The sequence below is a fragment of the Ahaetulla prasina genome, chromosome 2 (assembly GCF_028640845.1).
Source record: "Ahaetulla prasina isolate Xishuangbanna chromosome 2, ASM2864084v1, whole genome shotgun sequence".
Taxonomy (NCBI): domain Eukaryota; kingdom Metazoa; phylum Chordata; class Lepidosauria; order Squamata; family Colubridae; genus Ahaetulla; species Ahaetulla prasina.
Window position 1 is genome coordinate 175793304 of NC_080540.1, and position 19323 is coordinate 175812626.

Below are 19323 nucleotides of genomic sequence, written 5' to 3' on the forward strand. Positions count from 1 at the left end.
TCTTATTTTTAGTCTGGTTGACAGAAAATCATAAAAAAAATAAAATGGAGTGACTTAGAATAAAAATGAAATATCTTGAAAATCAAGGTCTGGAGAACAGTAGCCAGATCACCTACTTTGAACCAGGACTGGCTACTCAGTTGAGAATGGGGAATGCTGTGAACAACATTGCAAAAAGGGCATTGCTGCTGTTATCTTTGAATCTATGAATGTTGACCGAGTGCCCTTTGTCGTTTTCACCCAATCATCTACACAAATATATTTTGTTTTAGAAAATAAAAGTGAGCTTTTACTACAATGCATTCCCCCCCCCCAAGTATGAATAATATAGATTTTCTAATTTGCCTACCTCTTGTGCTATTGGCAGAATGGAGCTTCAAACATGGTACTCTGAGTCTTACTGTCTCAATGAGCTGTTCTCATTTAAAAGGAAAGTAATATTCCTACTGCAGAAAGCATGGATTTTAAAAATAGATAGTTGAGCGGGGCCAGTTTGAAAGTGCATCAAAACTGCTAGCTTCAACTTCTGTGCAAACTGGCCTGTTTCCCATCCCATCCCTGTTACAGCTTGTCCACAAGAAAGGAAGATTCAAAAGTTATTGCAAATATTTTAATGAAAAAATTTTTTTTTGAATTCAATCCCTATAACAGCACAGCATTCAAAACACTTCCACACATACTTCCCCCCCCCAACACTGGCACACGTGGGACACCTTTAGAGGCCATGGCTTCTCATTGGGGAGATAACAGTGCAAGAAAACAGTTCTCATTGGGTTTGGTTCTGGGGCAACACAGCTTTGGTATAAACAATATTTTCACCCAGATGTTCCCCACTCACTGCCCCAGGTTGAGACTGGAGTGTTCAGTAAATCAGAACTACATCTTTTACTTCCAGCTTCATGCCACAGACTCCAGATTCAAGACAGCTGAATCTAGTTTCCACAGAAACAGGAATTCCAACTTAGCTCCAACAGTGTCTCTAGGAAAAGGAAAGGACATTTGGCTTTACGCCTGGCTCCAGGTCTTTATTTCTTTTGCATTCCTTTCCCAGGACATTTAGGAGTGGAAATGGGGGATGACGACAAGGTTTTTATATGTAACAGCTCTCACTTTTCTTCCCTTCCCTATTCAGTGCATCCAGCAAACAATAGGTAGACTCCATTGTAAAGGCACAAAGTAGCTTGAATAATTTTGCTCATCCGGGTCAAGCTTTTTATGAGCAGCTGTTCTTTCTTTGAAGAAAAAAACTGCTAAGCACAAGTAGCATGTATTGAAAATCAGAATAGGAGTTGCAACAGCAGCCCAAGATGGCAACAATGGGAACAATCCCAAACACCTGCCTAGAAAACACACTAACCGCACACTAGCTTGATTCCCCCCCCCAATCCTGCAAATGATAACGGGGATTATTCTCTATTCCTAACCATCTCAAAAGTTGGATTAAAAAAATGGGCTAAAGGAAATGAAACGGCACAGAAATAAAAACAACACTGGAAATCACAAGGCATATTAGAAAAATCAGGCTGCTTAAAAAATTCTTACTACATACCTTTCTAATTTTTTTCCAACCGCAACTATTTTTTGAATTGAGTTTCTCAAGATATCAAATGATGAGCAGATATGCAACCCCCGATTAGTGAAAAGCATGCATATTGGGGCCTATAGACTAATAATATGGAAAGGGGCCATAAATGCTCCTGGAAGAAGGAGGGATACTATTACATCCTTCTGTTTATTCAGCTGTTGATCAAGCTTTTAAGAGAATCTTCCCAGAAAATGCCAGAAAACTTCATCGAAGTATTCAGAACCCACTGGAATAAGAATCCTTCCTCTCTCACTTTGCTATTGACATAGTTCTATTTCTTTTTTCATGAGTTTTCTAATACTGCTACATGCTTCCACTTAAATTTCTACATAAATATCATATAACTATAAAATTTCATTCACCTGTATAAATTGTTGCTCAAAAAAAGGCCACGTTTTCCTGGAGTTAAAATAGAAATTTAGGCGGGTGGGGGGGAATATATTTTCTTCCAACAACAACAAAAAGTTGGCAGCTCTTTCCAGCTTCTTGTTCCAACTCTCAGGTACATCCAACTCACCATCCACCTTGCACATACCCATTCCTCTGAAATTACTTTTCTGTCACACTCATTTGGTTTTTAAGAGTGGGAACCTTTAAACACATACCTTAAAAGGGAGAAAGAGAGAAAAAACCTGCAAGAAATCTCAGAACTGGTTAAAAACAGTCAAATAGCATTATCCCAATGGCACCTAGAGAAGATGGCCACTGTCAACCAAGAAGGCATACGCTAACAAAAGAAAAAGAAAAAAGGGCAAGAAATCCTGGTCATCTTTCATTTGTGCTTCAGAAGTAGCCATAAATCGATGTGTGGGATTCCAGTCCAGCCAAGCAAACTCTAGCTTAATCACCAGAGTCTCCAATCTTGGAACTAAGAGGAGTAAACATTCTTCCCCACATCCATCACTCCAGCAAAGCGGGCTACACCAGGAGCCAGGAAACGCCACGTGGGCCACAATTCCCTTACTGCATCAATCAGTTTGTTTTAGCAAGGTTTGTCCCTAAGAGTTTAGCCATGGGTGCTCGAGGCACTGAGCAGCTGTAGCACGGTCTTCTGGGATGTATTCCATCATGGGCAACAGGAAGTCCGTGAACTGAGCTGCTTGTTCGAGAGGCCACTCATATTTCTCCACCAAGACCTCGTATAGTCCCCAGTGCTTCAGGTTCTTTATGTGACGTAGTTCCCCTAGCAAGACAGGCAAACAAATGGGAAAGTTAGAAAGGTCTCAGCTGATCCTGTGATGACAGTGATCAGCAGCAAACCTAACATGTTTAAGTTCATATATGTGTACAAGGTAGATACAAGAGAACACCAATGGAGAATGTGGCTGTATATTACAGGCACTGACACAGCCATGATATAAAGGTTTACAAGCTGCTTCTTCATGAAAGCAACTTCATGCTGGATCTCACCACAGTAAACACTGCAACCTTCACGCAATTTACTGCAAGAGGATACACCATTATTTGTACTGGTTCACCAGAAAGCTTAAGTCTTACCAACCTTCACCCTGTGCCTGGTTTTTTGTTCAGGAGAACTTGACTTTTCTCAACTCTCTTCCTTTAAACAAACTTTGAACACGCATGCACTGGAACAATGTTTCCTCTAAAAGGTTACCCTCCAAATGCTCCATTTTCCAACTCACCTCGCCGGTTGAAGTACTCACGCGAGTACCGCCCCGAAAGAGCAAAGTGGGGGGGGATATCACCAAGTAATTCAACAATATGGGCAATATGATCTGAAAGAAGGAAAGCATTAGTGCCATGAGCCCCTGTTTGGAGGGGCTGCTCAACTCTGCTACAAGCTATGAACAGAGGGAATTCTGGGATTTATAAGCCCAAGAGAGAGGCCTTTGATTTCTACATCTTTAAGTAACTGGCTGGGTATTCAAAACAGAAGAAAAGAATTAATGCCAGGTAAAGAACTTTCTCTTTGGTAGCAATAGGAAGTATTTATTCATTCAATTTGTATAGCCTCTCATCTCAAACCAGTGGGACGTGAACAATCATAAAAAAAATTGGAATACAAAAACATAAATACAAATAGCAGCCGAGAGAGATTATAATCCATCTTTTTCAACATAGCCAGGAAATGGTGCCCTTCACACATTTGTGGCTCCCAACCCAGGCACATAGCCGGGTTTTCAAGGCCTTCCAAAACGCCAGCAGGGATGGCTGGGGCCATCTTGATCTCAGGAAGGAGGGTGTTCCAGAGCAGGGGTCTCCAACCTTGGCAACTTAAAGCTTGGCGGACTTCAACTTCCAGAATTCCCCAGCCAGCTTTGCCAACTCAAAAGCCTGCCGAATAAAAATTTATCTTGTGTATGGAGATAGCAGTACAGTGGAGCTAAAAGCTTGAAGTTGCCAAAGTTGGAGACCCTTGTTCCAGAGGGCAGATGCTATGTCAGCAAAGGCATCAGTCTTGGTTCCTGCCAGCCGGCATTTCTTAGCTGACAGGACTCAAAGCATGCCCGTCCTGCTGGACCAGATTGGACAATAGAAACAACTGGAAAAAAATGTTCCCTCAGATAATCTGGTCCCAAACTATGAAGGGCTTTAAATGTGACAATCAACTCCTAGGAGGTCTGGGTCACCCAAGAAGATGGTAAAGGATAAGTCAGGGGTCTCCAACCCTGGCAACTTTAAGCTTGGCAGACTTCAGCTCCCAGCTTTGCTGGCTGGGGAATTCTGGGAGTTGAAGTCCGCCAGGCTTAAAGTTGCCAAAGTTGGAGACCCCTGGGATAAGTAATGTGGAGTGATTTTGGACAAACGCGTCCCTAAAATTCTTTACCTGCTCAATTCAAGCGATATGGGTTTTCCTTTCCACATTGAAATTGTTTCCTCAGCATTCCCTGTCATGACCATGATTTTAAAGTCAATCCAGTTGCTTTCTCAGCATAACCCTCCAGTGTTCCAGCTTGCTTCATGAAAATCTGCAGCTTCACCCCACACCGGTGTTTCTCAATGTTAGCAATTTGAAGATGTGTGAATTTCAACTCCCAGAATTCCCCTTAAGTCCATTAAGGACTTAAGAGATGCCAAGATTGAGAAACACTACTCCATACCCATCACTCTCCTCCTCAGTTCAACTAGGCCGGTGTTCCCTACCTTCGTCCCTTGTATAATCTTCTCCAGAGTGCGGTTCAAAGAGATAGTCTCCAGTTGCCAACTCAAAAGCCTGCCAAATAAAAAAGGGAAGGAATTTATTTTGTGAATGGAGATAACAATACAGTGGAGCTAAAAGAAAACTTCCCTTCCCTTCCCAGAACCCATAATATTCCAAATGAATAATTTTTCAGGATTCCAATTCTCAACCTGTTCTTTGTTGAGAGCTATGAGTAAGTAGTGCTTAAATGTTTATTTCATCATACCGTAAAAATCAGTTTACGAATCTACAACGGAAAGAACTGCACTGGCATTATTTGCGGGCTGGATTTTACATATTACTCATCTAAAATTAGCTTCAGCAAATGTGATTACATGGTTAGCTTAAGGCTGGGATCAGCAACATGTTACTCATTGGCAGCAGAAGGTGGTATATTACCCTGTCAGATTACTGACAAAAGATTTCAGGTGATTAATCTGGGTTGTGACTCCTAAACATACAGTTCACACACATCTTTTAATCATCATTTAAAAGCATCACAAGAATATTTCGAAATTGTTTATTGTGTGTTTAAGGTTATCTATCTGTCTCTGAAGTATAGGGAAAACCTACGTACTAGTTTTGGGTGGTTAAAGACTTCTAAAATAATTTATTTAGGATTTGGTAAGGACTTTTGTTCTGTTTTACTGCTTTAAATGCAAAGTTATTACCTTATAAATACAAACAAGCAACAACCTAACATTTACATATTCCGTTTGAAACAAGTTTGCTTATTATCACAGCCACCACAGGGAGGTGGAGAGCTATAAGATAATAAATTAGGTGACAAAATTACTTGTTGTTGCAAGGGAATTCACAGCAGAACTTGAAAAATATGTCAGCCGATGGTTAGCTGCAAATTGCACTGAAAGATTGTTGGAATTAAAAATCTATTCTGCATAAAAGTTACAAAGAAGCCGAAGAAGAAACTTGTCCAAGAACTTACCATACATGCTGTGCTCCAGATATCAGCTGGAGTGCTATAGACAGCACCGATCAGGACCTCCAAAGCCCGATACTGGCGAGTCTGAATGTCTTCTGTAAAATGTTTGTGCTAAAGAAATTAAGCAAAGAATGAAGAGCCATCCATCCCCTCTGGTGTGTGCCTAGCATATATCCTCATCTTCAACTCTTTGGACAAACAGTCTTTCAAACAATGATTCAAATAGTCTTCCTGCCATGTCTAATTCCTCCTACAAGATTTTTAGCCTACCCACCCTAATGTACACCCACAAAGTAACTCTCTCAGGAACAAAGCCCACCTTGTTCATGGTATCAAATGGCTTTCATGCAATTCTTGCGCTCTGGACTATCAATGCACTAATATGTTACAACTGCCACCTTCTACCTGACGTCTGAGGGACTAAAGAAAATAGAAATATTTGGGATCTTTTCAGCAAAGTAAGGCATGAAATGCTTAAGGGTAGGGGAAAACTGTGATTCGTCATGAAATTTCCTCCACAGCATAATGAGGAAAAAAAAACCACCAGACAAATCCCATTTAGTCTCAAAATAGAAGACAGTTCTTTATGTGGAAAAGACAGAGTCTAGTTTCCAATTTAAATTTGTCTTGAAGGCAGAAAATCTCTCTTTTCAATAAGCTTTTATTCCATCTGCAGGCACTGTTCTGCAACAATTCTGTGTCTCCCTGTTCTTTTTAGTAAGATAGACTCAAGGGCTCGGCTGACACAACAATTATTCACAGCTAATTGAACTGCGGTTTACTTAACCCAATTGTCTGGCTTCCAAGAGATAGCAAACCATAAATCTATCACCTGGGCTAAATTCATATAATCAACTAATTACAGATTAGGCTCCAATGTGGTTGGTTACATTTTGATTTAGTGTATCATGGCAATATAATTAGAAAGTGGAAATTAGCAAAACAAACAAACAAAACCACCTTTCAAGGCATTTGTTTTAGAAAATTGGAAATGAAGCTAAAAGCAACGTTGCCTCACAGCTTACATTTCTTGGCAAAAGCAGAATTTGTGAAAAGCACTCAGCAAGTTCATTAATGTGAGCCAAAAAACTCCTGGCTTAAATCTGGATCATAAAGTCAACTTTCTTATGTCAGTCTTCGGCAACCAATTCTTGGAGTCCAAAAATGTACCAAATTACAAACTAACGAACCACAAACAAACCTACTATGTTGCGTGAAGCCAGCCAATGTGGCTACTTCAATATTTTGAATATTATACAAACTTAGGAAATTAGATAAACAGATTGAACAGTTAACTATGTATAAGGATGGCTTCTGAACTACAACCACTGGGCAACGTTTGCCCCACCTATTTTAAAAGGATTAAAAATAATACAATCTTAAGTGCCAATGGGGTAAAGCAGAAATGTGCAAAAATATTTTGGATACTGCAGTTATTAATATTAGCATAAATAAATCCTCTCCCTTTCTCATTCTCAAGGAATATAAGATCATGATTGTTACTACGGCAATTGGGACCAGGAATTTCTGTTGCTAAGCAATGTGGTCGTAATGTATGTCACATGACCACAATGCTTAGTGATGGCAATCCCTGTAGTCTCCATTGCTGTTGTTAAGCAAGGGTAGTTGGTTGTTAAGGAAGCACCCCCTCACAACTTCCTGCTGGCTTCCAACAAACAAAGTCAGAAGGGAAACAGGCAGGATACTGCAAGTGCCAGGTGGCTCATAAGGAGGCTGGCAGGCAGGGAAATGGCTGTTGCTGAGCGGGAGAAGGAGCAAAGGGGCGGGGTGCATGGTTGGGCAGGTGTGGCACAAATGTGGTGGGGCTCTGGATGGCTGCTGCCAAGTGGGAGAGGGTATCAGAATGGATGGGGAGACATGGCACAACTGCAGTGAGTCTCAAGGTATGTAAGGGTGCGTGGGTGGGCAGGGGAGTCTGGGTGCAAATGCAGGTTTGATGAAGGCAGAAGGGGCCATGCAGTGGGGTTTGGGGTTGCTGCTGCCAGGTTGTGCGCGAATGGCTGTGTATGCGCAAGTGGCTTGAAGGGGGCATGGTGCAAATGAAGAGCTGGGGGAGGATGCGTGGGGTGGAGGAGACTTACCCAAGCAATTTGTGACCTTCCTTGCCAGCCTCCCCATTGTCTTTGCTTGTGGGAATTCAGCAGAGAAGATCGCAAGTTGTGATCATGTGACTGTGGAACGCTGCAACCACTGCTAAGTGCAAGCTGGTTGCCACGTGCCCAGATCACAATTATGTGATCAAGGGGTTGCTGGGACAGTCGGAACTTTGTGAACCAGTCATAACTACCACTCATTCAGCACCACTGGAACTTCGAACTGTCACTAAACAAGTAGTTGTTAACCAAGGTCTATCTGTATTTTCATATACATCACCCTGATCTTATTAGAATAAGGGTATAATATATGGTTAATAAAATCATGAATTTCTGGACTCTGCAAACATGTAACTTTCCACTGTGTTGTTTCTGTTGTATACAGTAATTTCCTGACTAGTGAAAAGATAGAAATTCAACTCTATACCTCCAAGAACTGCATTTTTTGGAGTATGACACACCTTTTTCCCTCTTAAAAGAATGAAAATTTGGGTGCATCTTATGCTCCGAATGTAACCCCACCCACACTTCAGCCTCCGTGCGTCCTCTTCCTGGCTGCAGAGATTGCCACCGACAATGGCTTCTGTTTTTGGGCTCCGCACATCATATTTTCAGCCTCCATTTGAGAGCCCTTCAAGGCTGTAGGGATCGACAAAGCACATTGCTGATCGCTGCCCAAAAACGTGATGTGTTTGGAGGCTGAAAATGTGACACACGGTGCCCAAAATGGCTACCCAGAACAGCTGCTGCCTTCTTTTACCCCTTCTGTGCTTTGCCTGCTTTAGTCACTGGAGCTCTCTCCAAAGATCACCTGTGCTTTTGAAGCTGTTTTTCAGCCCCAATGTGGTGCTTGTGAGCAAAGCGATATTCCGTGCTTTGCCTGCTTTTCTAATTGCTGCTCCCTCCGACGATCAGCTGTGGGGGTTTTTTTAGCCCCCAACCAGCCCCAACTTCAAAACCAGCAAGCGAACTAATGTGCTGAAGCTGACCAGGCTAAGGACACTAGCCAGATGAATACTTGGTAAGCAGAATTCCCCCCCCCTATTTTCCTCCCCAAAAACCAAGGTGCGTCTTATACTCTGGTGCATCTTATACTCCGAAAAATACAGCATTTCCCTTCAGATAACTAATTAAGAAGAAAAGCAACCCAGAAATAAGGAGAAATTTCCTGACAGTGAGAAAAATTTGTCAGTGGAACGACTTGCCTCCAAAAGTTGTAAATATTGCAACACTGGAAATTTTAAAGAAGAGATTGGACAAACATTTGTCTGAAATGGCATAGGGTTTCCTGCTTGAGCATGGGGTTGGGACTCCAAGGTCCCTTCCAACTCTGTTATTCTGTTAACACCATTTCTCCCCTTCAGTGTAAAAGTTTTCCTTATTCTTCCTATAGGAATTTTCATGACTTTCCATTTTGTAACTTCCTAAACAAAGATACCCTTTGCAACACAACCCTAATTTTCCATTCCCTACAGGCAGCCACCATTATTGGGGAGGGGGAAGAGATCTGCACGAATTACTCACCACCCAACAAGCATTGCCCAGATCTGCAATCTTCACTCTGATCTTGTCTGCGTTTTGGGGTTCCAAAGGGTTCACCAAGAATTCAGATGTGCCAAAAGCTGCCCAGAGATGGTAGAAAAGAACAGAGATAACAAACAAGGACCATTGTGAGGAGTTGCAATAAAAGCACACGTACCTCCGCTCTAGAATGGAAATGCTGCTCTAGCATCATTTTGGGGGGAGGGTCATCATGATATGGAAGTCAGAGCTAAGGAGGAGTTTTAATTCAGGGATAATGTGCTACCACAACTTTAAGAAAGTCTGGTTAAGTAGGGAGGGATGGAATGGCTGATGGATTGTGGCCTGTAATTTCCAAGGTGGGAAGCTGGGATGTTTAACAATGCTTGGCTTACTTCTCCCCCAAAGTTGGAATAAGTACTCACTGCTGGGTGAGAGAAGCCCACCATGCTCCCGCTGGTTAGAAACGCCTGAGAGGGCTGATCCAGAGAACAGCGATCCTGAGAAGCCGGAGGTGGCAGAGTCAGGGCTGACATGATGGCTGGCGGTTCCAGGTGGGGAATGGCCATTGCAGCTGTCGTAGGCGTTGTGTGTGTAGAAGCCAGAGGATGACGTCAGACTTTGGGGACTGCAGGCCAGAGATCCCCCTGAGGGTTCTCCCCCTCCAGAGACTAAGATGGGGCAACTGCAAGTGCCTTCTGCGGAAGACGATGGAAGGTCAAGATATCCCCAGCAAGAGGAAGGAAAACATTATTAGCCAAGAGGAAAAGACAGAGACATGCTTTGGAGTAAAGTAAAAGCACATCAAAAAGGGATGTCTGACAAAAACCCCTATGTCTTATTCAAAGTCTCAGAAGCAAGGATCCAAAATCAGAATCTTGTTTTTATGTCCCTTTTCATAAAATCTGGATCATCCAACACAAAACAATTCGGACAAAATAAAGCTACCGTATTTCTTGGTAGTGTAACTTTATTAAAGTATGGAATTCAGTTCTATAAAGTATGGTAAAGGCCACCAACTTTAAAAGGAAATTAGACAAACTAATTCTGGATTTTAAACTCCTAATGACCATTAATCGCCGGCAGCTGCCTGTATGTCCAGCCTCAAAGGCAGGATGTAACTCAAGAACAACAATTAAGGTTCCTAGGACCACAGTTTAGAAAACACTGACCTAAAGCATGGTTGCCCAACCTCTTGGCTTGCCTGGGCCACAATGAATGAAGAGGAATTGTCTTGGGCCACATAAAAATATATAGTTAATATATATAAATGCCATAATAGTATTAAAAGTATGATCTTGTGGGGTCGCATTACTAGCTGTCCAGGGCAACATGTAGCCGAGTTTCTGTAGTTTTGCTGGTAAATAAATCAAGAACTGTATACATATAATAGCTGTGAAATAATTTATAAACTTGCCTAGTTAAACATTTATTCCACCCTCCAGGAAAAAAATACTACTGTTATGTGGCAGGATGCCTGTATTTACAATTTGGGCTTAAATATAAATTTCATTCCAGACTCTTAAGTGATTACTAAACAAAGCGGACAATAATCTGTGGAACATACAAAAACATACAAGAGTAAAACAGGCTGCCTAACAAAGTGTTCTCTCTCTTTCCCTCCCCCTCTTTCTCTCTCATGAAAAGCACTATGTTGCCTAGTATCCATTTAATGGATATATATCCATATAATGACCATATACCCTTTATTATAAAGGACAATCCTTTATTTCAGAAAACTGCCCTTTAGATTTTATTTTTCAAAAACTCACTTTTTTCCTTTATTTTGGTCATTTAACTTTACAGTACAAACTGTACTGTAGTGCAATCTTCCACATGCATGTGAAAAAAATGACTTTAAAAAAAAAAAATTTACATGTAGTGTTTGATTTTAGGTACTTTTATCAACATATGGAGGGCACTGCAGACTTCCAATTGGCACAGCCTTAATAGGTGAAAAGACCCTTGAGATTACCAGAGAGAGAAAAGCTTGGGTCAGAAGAAGTGGGAATGAATTTCTGGGTCACAGGAATGACTTCTCTGAAGCTTCTCTGAAGAAGCTTCTTGGATGAGAAGTGAAACGTCTTCAAAAACCCCCCCCAGAAAGTCCAGTTGCCTCTTGAAAAAAGCACCTTTGGGACAACCATGACCTGGATGATCGAGAATCTCCATAGACATCTTACCTGTGGTCTCTGTGGACTTGCTGGTCCCTGCATTTGTAGCCGCCAGGTCCTCCAGCTGCTGAAGGTCCCGAAGTCGTTCAGCCAGCAGCTGGCTCTGCCGTTTCTGCTTCCTCTTCAGCTTCTTCCGCTTGTTCTTTGAAAGCTTCCCATTCTGGGAGATGAGAGGGCCCCATGTCACAGCCCCATCACTCATAACTCCAGGGCTGCATAAGAATGGAGCAGACGGGGAAACAGGCAAACAAGATGGACGCCTGCCCATTATGTCTGGGGCAGGTAGGGAAAGGAGGAGAAGAAACAGTCCAGGGAATCACGTGGGCCCTAATACGTTTGTCAATGGGCAATGTAAGTTGCACTCCCAAACACACCACATGCAAGAGAAAAGCTGAAGGTATGTAGAAACAAGAAGACATGACAGTAGTTCTCCAAGAAGTAGATAGGACTGTCATAAGCAAATGACTGGAAAGAAAAGCCAAGTTCAATGGGAAACGGTCAAATTCAGGCTGTTCCACTTCAAACTGCTGGAGGGGATATTATCTGCAAAATTGAAAAAAAAAAATTCTAAGCCCCCAAACTGCTCCAAGGAAGAATCCTAAGCTAAGTCCTACTTTCTGAGGTGTGGAAATCATTTACTCGATCTCCAGGGGGACAATTTGGCAGTACAGTTAACCACCACCTGCCATTTGAAATGGGACAGCCTGTAGAAGATGGACTTACTACCGCATAGTGCTCTCGGCCTAAATTGCAGACATCCTGCCAGGAGAGAGAGGCTGGTGTGAAGCAACAAAGCAAAGAGAGTTCAGAGTGAGAAGAAGGGAGCCATGCATGTGTCAGGCCTATTGAAACTGAGTTTAAGGGTGGCTCAACTGCAGGAACCAGCAACAATATATTTAACAACAGCAACAAGGCGGTGCATATTCTAACAATGAGCTCTAGTGCCCGTTCTGACTGAACAAAGGGTCTGGGGCAACTATACAAAGCAAAAAGCTGCTGTTCCATGATATCAAATGGGCCCTCCCTTGCCGGGCCACAGAAAAAAGTGGGTCACAGCAACAGACAAAAACCCGTCAGACAGAAACAAGGATATAATTGGCACAGAGGTGTGAACTCTGGGGAGCACAAGGCATGAAGAGTGCACAAATGGGAATGAAACAAAAAACAGAAGAGGTGACAAAGAGGGCAATCTCGCATTTACATGGACAGGAGGGAATACTGGCAGTACACATGCAGTTACTGAAGGTGGAAAGGGGAAGTAAGAAACAATGGATGACCCTCTGAGTTTCTGGCAAAGTGCAAGAGGAGACTTTACTGCCCACCTCTCATACAAAGGAGCAACAGAGACAGCAACCTGGGGGGGGGGGCATTCATAGCAGGAACTTATATCTGGGTCCCTAAAAGGAAAGCTGTGTCACTCCAGGATCATATATAACCAGAGCCCATCAAATCCATTCAACTTTTAATAGGATAGAAAGAGGAAATATATAGGGGAAACGCTTAAATGGAATCATTCACTTTCTGTCCTGGCCCCATATATTAGTGTGCCCTCCCCAACACCCAGTTTGGCTAAGAGCAAATGAAGATGTGCGTCACTTGATCTACACCCAAGTCAAAAAATCTGGACAGAACTTGTGCATTGCTTCACTCTAAACTGAGCACGTGGAAGCATAATTACTGGCCTTTTGCTAAGCAAAAAGGTATCCAGGTGAGACACACCTGCACTTCCATTGCCATAAATCTAGCAGAATGTGCAATACCCTGTTTCCCCAAAATAAGACATCCCCTGATAGTAAGTCCAATTGGACTTTTGCGTGCATGGCAATAAGGCCAAGCGCTTATTTCAGGGTTCAAAAAAATATAAGACAGGGTCTTATTTTCCGGGAAACATGGTAATAGAACTTGCCAGAATGGTTTTTTATCAGATTCCCGCACAATTTGCAATTTGGCAGGAATGAGATAAACAAGCTGGTTTTACTTCTAAGAAACACCAGACCCTCCCAGCCAAGTTTGTTTACAGGAATGCTAATCTTCTGAATCAGGAAGGTGCAAAATCAACAAATAACTCACACCTTCTTTTAGATCAGACCTTCTTTTAGATCAGTCTTAGTTTGACCTTAGGTACCCCTCCTTATTTTTTAAAAGAGTGGCCCTGGCACCAGGGTGCCTGCCGTTGTTTGAAGCCCCTGAATGGTAGTTGTAGCCTTCAAGGGCTAGCCTAGATCAAGCAGGTTCAACCTTCCACCAAGTACCCACTTATCTTCACACATAGGTGACTATGAGAACTACATGGTCTAGGAAGGGTCAGGCACTGTTATCTTAAAGGCCCAAGTATACAAGGGCCAGACTAAGGAAAAATTAAAGGTAAAAATACAATACAATATAGTACCAGCTCTATAAAAGGAAGAGAAACCAGAGCAGGAAAGACTACAGAATAAAACACTCTTATGATCCAGAATTGAAAACTGTTAAGATACAGGATCATCAATTATAGAGCCCCAGCTAAATAAAAGAAACCAATAAAAATAAATAATAGTTTAATGTAGGACAGGAAGTAGGAATTAGATAGCAAACAAAAACAGAGATAAAATAGCTTTTTGCAAATAAATCTTTATTTTGTACTTTTTCCTCACAACCCTCCCCTGCATGGAAGCCTTTTCTCTCCCAGTCTCGGTACCACCACGCAAAGAGAATTCACCACAATCTCTTTGATTCTCAATACATAGAACCAAAAGCTTTCTCCTTTCTAGTTTAGTGCCTGTCCTTACAGCCATTGGATCTACACTCACCATGCCTGCTTTTTATGGTAAGGAAAAAAGTAAACCAATGAAACAACATACCCAAGCGATTTTCAAGAACCACTGGAAAGCAACAGATAATGACTATACACCTTCAATTCAGAAAAGGAGGGAAAATCCCAGGAGCCTAGATAAGAAGGATATTCCTGACAAAGGGAATCACCTGCTCCCCAGCTACTGATGCAAAGCAACACATTTATCTTTGCTGTTTCTTTTGGAGCAATTGCTGAGCTGATTAACATCTTACTGAGACACCCACACATGTGTGAAAATACGGAGGGCACTGCAGACTTCCGATTGGTATAGTCTTTATAGGCGAAAAGACCCTTGGGATTATTGAGAGAGAAAAAAGCTTGGGTCAGAAGAAGTGGGAATGAATTTCTGGGTCACAGGAATGTGAACTCAGCTCTGGTATTGAAAACAAATTCCTTGGCTAACTAATCATGTTCCTTAATTCTAAAAATATACTGACTCTTAAGTCTTGAGCCACCATTTCAGCCTTGGTTCTGGTTAGAGGATTTGGGTTTCTAGTAAAAATAATAATAATAAGGATCTTGCCTACCCTCCTCTGGCTTTATAGAAGAGACGTGGTTAAAGGAAAGCATAAAAGGGAGTGTTTCATTTTTCTAGCTTTACCAAAACATGTTTCAGGGTTGTATATCTAGTTGCAGAAATGTTGCTGCAACTAGAAAAGACAAATTGCAGGAGAGCTCAGTAAGATGGTTTCAGAAGGGTGACCCACCATGGAATTTTCAACTATAAATCTCCCATGCAAGAAATTACAGAGTTCCTGACCTCATAATCATGGAGTTTAGCTTGGCAAGACTTTAGTTGGCCAGACACGCTCTCATACAGACTGCTCGCTGTACAAAGTTGGTGACCACACACTTTATAGCTATGTGGTTAAAAACTAGGTTACGAGTTTAAGCTAAAAGCAACCAAGAGGCCAAGTATAGCCCAGAATTGCCACTAGAGGGAGGAAAGAGTACTGGCCAGTGCTCGACTTGACCCAAAGCAGTGGTCAGAAGCCAGAATTCACAGCATGGCTTTAGTTTAAGAGACCAGGCCTCCACTACTGAACCATGGCAAGAAATAGAATACAGAAGGATTAATTACAGCAGTTCCAAAAGCCAACTTATTCATCATTATAGAGAATTAAGTAACATTCCCAAATCATCTGGAAAATTGTGGATAACTTCCTTTAGGGCTAAGAATTAGACTTTGGAATGATGGAGTGCTGAGGCCACTGTGGGTGGGATTTAATATTAAGCACTTTACCTGATGGGATTTTCTACTGACTTTCCTTAAAAGCCTAATATTGTGATTCATTTGTCTCCACACAAAGTTAGGGCTTCTGATGCCAAAAAAAAAAAGGGGTGGGTGGGTGGGGGAACAGGGCTACATGTATCCCATAATAGAATAGAATAGAATTTTTATTGGCCAATAAATTGGTCACACTGCAGTAAAGATGGTTGAGTCAGGTTTCTCCAATACCGTTCCCATTGCTCATTTTGGCATTTCTTCATTCTTTTTTATCACACCCTTGCGTAATATGTGATTAACTGGACTGTGGTTTACTTCATTATCCTATTTAAGGCTCTATATAATATGCTAAGCTATGCTGTGGTTGGCTGGCCTAGTTTGAATCCAAAAGTAAAGTCAGTTTCCTCTCAGGAAAGTGAAATTATATGCAGTACTATATCCCTGAATGCTGCCTGTTATTTACACTTCTCTTCTGAAAGAAAATTGTGTCTCTGCCTGACATGTGCTAAGCCATCCAACATAAACTACACATGGACAGGCAAAAAAGGTTTTCCATGCTAAAACAAGTAGCTGCTCCATGTGACCTAGCCCTAGTACAAGAGAAAGCTCCGACTAATTACACTGATTGACACCAATACCTGAAGCAAGTTCCAAAACGGGAACCTTTCTGGCTAATTCACACACCTGGTGATACTGTATCATTCATGTCTGAATAAGATATATATTCCCTGATCTTGCCAAATCCAGTGGGTTGTATCTAGACTTTTTGGCTGTGGAAATTAAGCCCTGCTGATTTCTTCAGGGGAAAAAAAAAAAGCAAACAATTATAAACTTGTCTCTTTGCTTTCCCTCTCTCCTTTCAAGTGATACAATCTAAGCTACACAAACACTGCTATTAAACCCAGGAATCCACCAGCTTAGGCTTTTTATCCACAGGGCCTAGTCAGAAAGAAGTGAGGAGGGCGCTGTTTTCTTTATGCAAGTTTGCTAACTGATCCTCTTCAATTAGAGATGTTAGTGGCAGAAACTGTGGGTCTCTTGAATGTAAAGCCAAGTGATACTCCCCTTCCCTGCACCAATGTTTTCAGGTCATAAGTTGCAATAAATCAGCTATTCTGCTTGAGAAACTTGAAACAGGCATACAGAGAAAAATATGGGGAAAGACAAACGGAAATTTACAAAAACATAACACACCTAGTGTATTATTGGCATCTCAGTAAAGAACACAAGGGCTGTGGGCATGTTACCAAATCCAGCACATTGGGCTAGTTTAGATAAAAAGTTGTCAGTTTCTTTACCATAATTTTAAAACTGGGAGCAGGAACAAGACTGTTAATGTTTCTCCTATTATGCACAAATTGAATTACCTCAGCCCCAGGTATTAATAATAGTTTACTAACCAACTAATTCTTAGCCAGGATGTGTGAACCGCCTTCTGGTTCTGATTAAGAAAACTTTAATATCCACAATGATAATGAATGCATTTGAACCAATGCAATAACTTATCACAGAGAAGGGTGAACTTGCTGATGGTGTCATGGTGTCCACTTTTAAGGGACAGCTATCACTCCATTTAAGGCAGCCTTTTTTACACACAACATTAAGAAGCGAAATCATTCCGTGCATACAATGACCTGGTAAATAAAGAGCCAGATTTAAACTGGAAGAAACAAACAATGCTCCATAAGCTGTAGCATCTTGCTGCCTGTCCAATCCAGAAATACCCAACTCTGGGTGAGCACTCTATAGCCCATCAGATATTGATGAACAGCAACTTCCAGCTGTCCAAGCCAGCACATCCAATAGTGGGAAAGCTGTAGTTCAGCAACATCTGGAGGTTCACAAGTTGCCCAAAGTTATGGAAAACATTCATGGAGAAAGCCTTAGATACTTCACAAAGTAACGACACCTCTCTTCTGGTCCTTGTGCTTCCCATTGCAAACGCTTTCACTTCCGTTTGCTATTTCTGATCCTTAACAGAACATTCCACGATCAAAATCATCTCTACTTTAAAATTACAACAAAGTTTGCAGGTCAGTGAAATGACACATCTACAATAATAAAAATATATTCAGAGGCACAAACTGAGGATTCTAATGTCAAGACAGCCATTCTCTTTTCTTTCTCTCCTGCTTCAAGAGACCAGCCACACAACAGGAAAAGGAGAAGGCTCAACTGAACTATGGATTTTAAGTTTAGTTGCCAGATGCAGACCAAATACAGAATTTGACCCATGGGGAAGAATCAACCAGTCAGCTCTCTAGCATGAGGCAGCCTTATTGAAGTGAATGGGAACGACAGCACAAGGTTGTTGAGTCATGAGAAGGAGCTCTATGCCCAAATTAGACTCATGTTTCTTGGGATGTCCCTGGTCTTAAGAGGATGAGCTCTTAGCCCTCTTTGAGTATAGAGAGGAATAACTTCAGGTGTCTCCTGTTACATGGGTGATAAGGAGTCTCTGTGCTACAAGACTGCAGTCACAAACCAAAGAAGACGTAAACTAGCCTAGATGGCAACGGTCCACCCTAGTATATTTTTCTCCCTTCTTTTCTTTGACTGCCAAAATGGCTAAAGAATACAACTGCTCCTGAAGCTAACAAAGACTGCAAACATCTTCTCATTATATGCAAAATGTGTCCATGGTAACATTGACAGACAAATTACAGATGCAACATGAGCCTTAGATGCAACTTGCCAAACACGGAGGAGCCATCCACACAAGGGCAATGGAGATGGGGGGTATCAACAGTCCATGAGTTTCACAGAGCAAGTGAGATCTAAAGCAGGCACTCTAAAACTTCATTCCTTCCCCCCATCACAGCCCTGGATGGGGTGGGGGACTTACCAGGCTTTCCTGGGGTGCAGAGCTGACTGAGGGAAGAGGTGCACAGGTGGAGTGAGGCGAGAAAAGGGGGAGAGAGAAAGAGACAGAAATGATTCCCAGAATCAGCCAGGAAATCCAAAGCAAACAAACATCAATCAGTACAGTAATGCTGCAAAGGAGGATGAGGAGGATGAGGATGTGGAAGGCCAGAGTCTCCCACACCATTAGGATCAATCCACCCTAAAGCTAGGATTAATGTTATAAAACGAGGGAGAGGCAGAATCTGGTACCTCCATCACTTTAGCCTTCAGTTCTATTCTTATGGCCATTCTGAATGCAGAACTCCAGTCTGAAAGTTCTAAATGGAATTTGAGCCTAGTCAATGGCAGAATCCTGGATTTGCTACCAGATCTCAACTGTACACATGTCCAATAACAGTGATCCCTAGGAGCCATATCCAGTGTCGTGTTTTTTTTCCTGCTGGGCTTTCTTATAGGTTCTTAGCTTTTAATCTAAAAATAGGCCAGGTTCCTAGCCCCTAGGCTTAGGGTTAGGCTTATGTTGTGGTTTCTGAAGCCAGAGCTGGAAGGAGGAAGGTAATAAGATTCCCAATGATAGTTAGAAAAGGATTTCATGATTCATACCTAGTGTTTTATCACTCCCAATGATGAACTGAAAGACAACCAGATACAAAAAATAGAAGAGTGGAAATCTATTTCAATTGGAGGCATAAGGTGCAGAGCTATTATTTTGCTGAAGTGGCATTTGGGAAGGGAAGCCTGTGTTTGTTTGGGGACAAGGCTTTCACAGCCTTTGCTTTAATTTGGAGCCACACCTCTCCATTAGTGAATTTCTCCATTTCTAAAGGCAAACAATTGCTCTGAAATTAGGAAGGAATTCACCTTAAAAAATAAAGAAGTGTTGCTGGGATATGGCAGTGACACAGAACAGCACTGAAA

The 19323-nt window shown here is 41.8% G+C and overlaps 1 protein-coding gene across 8 annotated transcripts in view; it reads right to left on the minus strand.

Moving 5' to 3' along the window:
• Positions 1-596: 596 nt before the first annotated feature.
• The window catches only part of SRPK3 (SRSF protein kinase 3), a 32788-nt gene continuing 14061 nt past the window's right edge, over positions 597-19323 (minus strand). For 5 of the 8 annotated variants that reach the window (XM_058168557.1, XM_058168553.1, XM_058168556.1 and 2 more), the window contains 8 exons: positions 18386-18407; positions 11489-11691; positions 9731-10003; positions 9309-9406; positions 5674-5781; positions 4691-4760; positions 3229-3321; positions 597-2768 (listed from right to left, as the gene is read on the minus strand). In XM_058168557.1, coding sequence (XP_058024540.1) covers positions 2584-2768; positions 3229-3321; positions 4691-4760; positions 5674-5781; positions 9309-9406; positions 9731-10003; positions 11489-11691; positions 18386-18407 — 1052 coding nt within the window. In that variant the 3' untranslated portion in view covers positions 597-2583. Of the gene's footprint in view, positions 2769-3228; positions 3322-4690; positions 4761-5673; positions 5782-9308; positions 9407-9730; positions 10004-11488; positions 11692-18385; positions 18412-18654; positions 18723-19323 lie in introns of all 8 variants that reach the window. The other 3 variants (XM_058168551.1, XM_058168555.1, XM_058168550.1) reach the window with 2 other exon arrangements.